This window comes from Mandrillus leucophaeus, unplaced genomic scaffold, assembly GCF_000951045.1.
Source record: "Mandrillus leucophaeus isolate KB7577 unplaced genomic scaffold, Mleu.le_1.0 Scaffold229, whole genome shotgun sequence".
NCBI classification, from domain to species: Eukaryota; Metazoa; Chordata; class Mammalia; order Primates; family Cercopithecidae; genus Mandrillus; species Mandrillus leucophaeus.
Genome location: NW_012102354.1, coordinates 1,565,919 through 1,573,039, shown reverse-complemented (window position 1 = coordinate 1,573,039; position 7,121 = coordinate 1,565,919). Strand labels below are relative to the sequence as shown.

General features: G+C 35.9%; 1 protein-coding gene across 1 annotated transcript in view; it reads right to left on the bottom strand.

Annotated features, from left to right (window-relative positions):
- Nucleotides 1-7,121, bottom strand: part of GTF2A1L (general transcription factor IIA, 1-like) — an 84,260-nt gene that overhangs the window by 15,166 nt on the left and 61,973 nt on the right. The window contains exon 7 of the mRNA XM_011981601.1: nt 1,360-1,620. Coding sequence (XP_011836991.1) covers nt 1,360-1,620 — 261 coding nt within the window. The remainder of the gene's footprint in view (nt 1-1,359; nt 1,621-7,121) is intronic.

The following is a 7,121-nucleotide window of genomic DNA, read 5'->3' as shown; positions in this document are numbered from 1 at the left end:
GGTAGGAGAATCATCTGAGCCCAGTAACTTGAGGCTGCAGTGAGCCATGATCGCACCACTTCACTCAAGCCTGAGCAACAGACTGAGACTCCATCTCGAAAACCAAACCAAAACAAAACAAAGAAATAAAGGAACCTAGAGCAGCTAAAAGTTTTTGTTTGTACTAAAAGTCAAACAGCCTGGATTTAAATTTACCCTGTTTGAGCTGGGTGCAGTGGCTCACACTTATAATCCCAGCACTTTGAAAGGCCGAGGCAGACGGATCACTTGAGGCCAGAAGTTCAAGACCAGCCTGGCCAACATGGTGAAACTCCGTCTCTACTAAAAATATAAATATTAGCTGGGCATGGTGGTGTGCTTGCAATCCCAGCTACTCAGGAGACTGAGGTGTGAGAATCATTTGAACCCAGGAAGCAGAGGTTGCAGTGAGCCAAGATCACACCACTACACTCCAGCCTGGGCAACAAAGCAAGACTCTGTCTCAAAAAAAGAAATAAAAAATAAAAAATAAATCCCTGTTTGGCCATTTAATAATTACAAGACTGACCTTAGGCAAGTTACTAAATCTCTCCATATCTCAGTTTCCTCATATCTAAAATCAGGATAGGAATAAGAACCATAGGACTTTGGGACTATTAAGATAAGGCAGGTAAGACTTAATATGATGCCTGGCACATATGTAAGGCTACCATAAATGATAGCTAATACTACTTATATACTTTTTAATAATCACACTCTACCTGGAGTTTATGACATTTACTAGAATTAAAGCAGATACTATATGTTTCTACCAGGCTGCCTTCTTTAACAGCCATTCCCATTCCCTAGATCACCTACCACCTCTACTTAAGACCAATACAAAAGCCCATTCCCAAATATTTATTATTGGTTTTAAATTACAGTTGAAGATTAAAAGTTTAAATCTAAGGATATATTAAGTCTTTTTTTTTTTTTTTTTAGACAGAGTCGTGCTCTGTCGCCCAGGCTGGAATACAGTGGCGCTTCTTGGTTCACTACAACCTCTGCGTCCTGTGATTCTTTTGCGTCAGTCTCCTGAGTAGTTAGGTTTACAGGCATGTGCCACCATGCCCAGCTAATTTTTGTTTTATTAGTAAAGACAGGGTTTCAACATGTTGGCCCAAGCTGGCCTCGAACTCCAAACCTCAAATGATCCACCAGCCTCAGCCTCCCAAAGTGCTGGGATTACAGGCTTGAGCCACCATGCCCAGCCCCAAATAAGTCTTATTTCAAAACAGTAAAGAAAAGATTAATCTTGCTATTCCTTTTGGTTCCAAAGCATAATAAAGTAGAAATGTTATAAATTAATAAAGAAAGTCTCAGCTGAAAAGCTATCCTTACCTCTTCTACAATGTCTACTTGAGGATCTTCATTATCGCTACTGTTTGTGGCTGAATCCTCATTTGAAATACTGTCAGCTTCTTCTTCAAGTACCTTCAGATCTCCTGCATCAATAACCCCTAGAAATTCATTCTCATCTACATCTCTTGCACTTCCTATTTCTTCATTGGAAGATGTATCACCGGTTCCATCGACTTGAATTATTTCACCAGTATCATCATCAGTAACCCGAATGCTTAAATCTACCCGTGAATTAGAATCCTAAATAGAGAAAGAAATACACTAAAGTTCAAGTCAAATAAGGCATATAAAATATTGAATCCAAATTTAAAATTAACAGACATTCCACAAATGGTCACTTCAAGCAAATTTCTGCCTTATGACATTAAAATCTGAATAAGCCTAGCATTTCTATGTAATGTAGGAATAATTTTTTAAATTATAAAGTAACCACCCACTTACAATCATAGGGAGACAGCAAATCAGTTCATTACTTTCAGATAATATTTACCAGTTTTTATACATACCATCTAAATTTATATAGTACCTATTAGGATTTAACTATTTCATTTGACTTTAAACAATAATTCAATGAAATAGAAAAGACAAATGTCATTGTGCTTAATGGATAAATAAAAATGTAAAGGATTATACTAAGTGAAATAAGCCAAACACAGAAGGACAAACCTTAGATGATTCCACTTATATGAAGCACCTAGAATAGGCAAATTCACAGAAACAGAAAGTAAAATCGAGGTTACTAGGGGCTATGAAGAGGGGAATGAAAAGTTATTGTTTAATGAGTACAGAGTTTCTGTTTGAGAAGACGAAAAAGTACTGGAAATAGAGAGTGGTGATGGTTGTACAACACTGTGAATGAATTTAGTACCACTGAAATGTACACCTAAAAATGGGTATAATGGCAAATTTTTATGTTATAGATAATTCACTGCAACAAAAGTAAAAAATATATAAAGGAAATTTAGTAATCACCTCTGGTCACGTAGATGGCTATTATTTTATCATTACCTTCATCCAGCACAGTTAACAAATAAACCCCTCTGCTAAGTATTTTATAGGCATTTTCTTATTTATTTATTTATTTTTTGAGACAGACTCTCGCTCTGTCGCCCAGGCTGCAGTGCAATGGCACAATCTCGGCTCACTGCAAGCTCCGCCTCCCAGGTTCAGGAAATACTCCTGCCTCAGCCTCCTGAGTAGCTGGAACTACAGGCGTCCGCCACCACATCCGGCTAAGTTTTTGTATTTTTAGTGGAGATGGGGTTTCACCATGTTAGCCAGGATGGTCTCAATCTCCTGACCTCATGATCTGCCCACCTCGGCCTCCCAAAGTGCTGGGATTACAGGCATGAGCCACAGCACCTGGCCTGCACTCTTCACTCTTCAATGTAGGGTTCTATGTTGGTCATACCATACTACCCACCCCCCAATTAATTTGTCATAGATAGGACAAAGATCAATAAAATGTCAAGCTCCTTAAGATCAGGGGCTGTTTTATGATTATATATGCTACAGAATCTATAGCAGTAGTTCTTAACCACTTTGGAAAAGTCAGAGGCCCCTTGAAAACTTGATGAAAGCTCCAGATGCTATAATGCTGGTTGTTTTGGAAATCCATACATATGTTGACACACATATTGCATAAACAACAGGTTACATTAACTTTAAGACTGAAGTATAGAAGTGTAGCCCAAGTACATGGAAAAGATGACTTTCCATTCTTTACAATCAGAAATACAAAGGTCATACTAAGTGAAATAAGGCAAACACAGAAGGACAAATCTTATATGATTCCACTTATATGAAGTACCTAGAACAGGCAAATTCATAAAAACAGAAAGTAAAATCAAGGTTAACAGGGGCTATGAAGAGGGGAATGAAGAGTAATACAGCACCCAAAGAGCCTTCATCAAATCAGCCTGGAAAGTCTTGGGAATTTTTAAGAGTCAAGAAGGCTACTAACAGAACCCAAGAAGTTTTACTAAGATTTGAACAGATGCCCTCTATTTATATTTCTTCTGAGTTTGCAAGTCATAAGTGATGTTTAATACAATAATACTTAAGATACAACTTTAATAATCTCAATAACTTAAGATACAACTTTAATAATATGCATATACTCAACTTAGTTTTTGAGTGGACAACTGCCCTTCTAGGGTTCAAACCCATATGAATATTACCAATAATGAACTCTCAAAAAAGTATACCCAACAAATAATGCTGTGTAGAAAAATTCAAATTAATAGACCAAAATTATGTAAGTTTACATGTAATTAATTTTACTACATTGGAAACAGATTTCCTTCACAGATGAAATATAAGGAATATCACATGTATACAAAAATTAGTGACTATGTGCTCAAAAATGAAAATAAGTCCAAATTACATAAGTAAGATAAATTTGTACTCTGCTATGAATAAATTAGAGAAATCTTAGAGGGCCCACAGCCCATAATGTAAAAGCTGAAAAGAATGCTACTATCACACTAACAATGAACAAAAGCTGGATAAATTTACAAAATCACAACTTTTCTTGAAGCAGCCTGAAATCCAAGGAGGGACACCCCTTACAGATGGGACATACAAACATATCTCTCTATAAGAAGAGTAATGCCTATTTCCAACTATAAATACTATTTACCTCAATCTCTCCTTTATTTACATAAGATGTCTGACATTCAGTCAAAAATGAGGCCAGGCACAGACACTCATGCCTGTAATCCCAGCACTTTGGGACACCAAAGCTGGCAGATCGCTTGAGCCCAGAAGTTCAGGACTAGTCTGGGAAACATAGCAAGATCCTATCTCTACAAAAAATACACACACAAAAAAAAATTAGCTGGGAGTGGCGGTGCATGCTGAGGAGGTGGAGGCAGGAAGATCACCTGAGCCCGGGGAGGTTGAGGCTACAGTGAGCTGTGATTGCACCACTGCACTCCAGCCTAAGTGACAGAGTGAGACCCTTCTCAAAAATAATAATACAAACAAAAAGCAACAAAAACCAACCATCACACTGCAAAGCAATCAAGAGAACCAGACTCAGAGATAGTTAGAAATGTCAGACTATGATTGATACACCAAATAATTTAGTGAAAAAAGTGGAAAAAAATTCATGAACAAATAAATAATTTCAGCACAGATAACAAGTTTGGGGAGTTAGGAAAAGAAAGAAAAAAGAAAAACAAGAATTTTAACAAAAAATTCTAAAAATAAAAACCACAATATCAGAGTAAAAACTTCATCTGAAGGGGTCATCAGTAGATGTGACAGAGCAAAAAAAAATCAAAAACATTCAGGAAAACAGAAAAAGGGAAGAACACAGACACACAGACACACACACACACACACACACACACACCCTGACAAGTTGATTAACAACTATATTAAATATAAATGGCCTAAACATCTCATTTAAAAGATAGAGATTATCAGACTGGATTAAATTAGCAAGATCCAACCATATGCTGTCTATCTGGGAGGCTAAGGTGGGCAGATCACAAGGTCAGGAGTTCAAGAGCAGCCTGGTCAATATGGTGAAACCCCATCTCTATTAAAAATATTTTTTAAAAATTAGCTGGGCATGGTGGCACATGCCTATAATCCCAGCTATTCAGGAGGCTGAGGCAAGAAAATTGCTTGAATCCAGGAGGCGGAGCTTGCAGTGAGCCAAGATCGCGCCACTGCACTCCAGTCTAGGCGACAGAGCAAGACACTATCAAAAAAAAAAAAAGGGAAAGAAAGAAAGAAACTCACTTTAAATACAGTGACACAGGTAGGTTAAAAGTAAATGAACAGAAAAAACACATACCATGTGAACACTAATCAAAATAAACCTAAAACTGCTCTATTAATATCAGAAAATGTAAACTTCAGAACCAGAAATATTATCAGAGATAAATAAAAAACATTAAATAATAATAAAGGGATCAATTGAAGAAGATGACTATCCTAAATACTTATATACCTACAAACATAGCTTCAAAAACAAACTAAGAAGTAATAAAAGTAAAAGAAGAAATAGACAAATCTACTATTACAGGTAAAGGCTTAAAATTCCTCTCTCAGTAGTCAATAGAAAAAGTGGACTGAAATTCAGTGAAGATACGGAAACCCTAGACAATGCAATCAATCAACTTAACCTAATTAATATCTAGAGAATACCCCACCCAAAAATAGCCAAATAGCTTCAAGAGCACATATCATGTTTGCCAAGATAAACCATATTCTGAAACACAAAACAAACCCTGGCAAATTTAAAATATATAAAGTATATTCTCTGACCACAAAAGAATTACACTAGAAACCAATAACAGAAAGATATCTGAAAAATTTCCCAAATATTTAAAAAGTAAACAACACAATTCTAAATACCCAGTGGTCAAAGACTAAATCATAAAAGAAATTAGAAAATAATTGTAATTGAATGCAAATGAAAACATAATGTTCAAACTTTTGAGATATACCCAAAGCAGTGCCTAGGGGGAAATTTATATCATTAAATTATTATATCAGAAAATAAGTATGTCTCAAATCAATGGCCTAATATTCCACCTTAAGAAACTAGAAAAAGAAGGCCAAAATAAGCCCAAAGTAAACAGAAGGAAGGAAATAATAAAAATTTTAAAAGGGAAAAACAGTAAAATTACAAACCGAAAAAAAAAAAGAGAGAGAGAGAGAGAAATCAGTAAGGCCAAAAGTTCATTCTTTGAAATTATCAATAAAAGTGAAAAACCTGGCCAGGCAGGGTGGCTCACACCTGTAATCCCAGCACTTTAGCAGGCCAAGGCAGGCAGATCACTTGAGGCCAAGAGTTGGAGACCAGCCTGGCCAACATGGTGAAATCCAGTCTCTACTAAAAATACAAAAATCAGTCAGGTGTGGTGGCGTACACCTGTAATCCCAGCTAGTCGGGAGGCTGAGGCATGAGAATCACTTGAACCCAGGAGGTACAGATTGCAGTGAGCCAAGATCACACCACCTGAACTCCAGCCTGAGCAACAGAGCCAGACTGTCTCAAAAAAAAAAAAAAAACATTGAAAAACCAGTAGCATGACAGAGAGAGAAAGAGTGAGAGAGAGACAGACAGAAGACACAAGCAAACAGTATTAATAATTAAAGAAGGGATGTTACATAGATCCTAGAGGCATTAAAATAATATATTATCAACTTTCAATCAATTTTACAACTTAAGTAAAATGGATAAATTCATTGAAAGAAATTACCAAAATTTACTCAAGAAGAAACAGATAACCTAAAGAGACATATCAGTTAAAGAAATTTAATTCCATTAAAAACCTTCCCACAAAGAAAAATTCTAAATTCAGAAAGCTAAAAACTCTATCAGAAAACAGGAGAGATACAGATATATAGCAATTCATTTTATGAAACTAACATTATCCTAATACCCAGCACAAAATAAGAAAACTACAGACCAGTACTCCTCATGAACACAGAAGCAAAAATTCACAACGAAATTTTAGCAAATTGAATCCAGCAATGCATAAAATGAATAACACAACATTACAAAAGGAAGTTTATCCTGAGAATGCATTTGAAAGTTGAACATTCAAAAGTCAATCAGTGTATCTCACCATATCAAAACATGAAAGAAGGAAACCCATTTGTTTCAATAGATATAGGGGAAAATTGTTTAAACCTAACGTCAACTCATGATTTAAAAAAACAAACTACATTAAAGAAAACTTTTTCCATCTGATAAAGGATATCTACAAAAAAAAAAA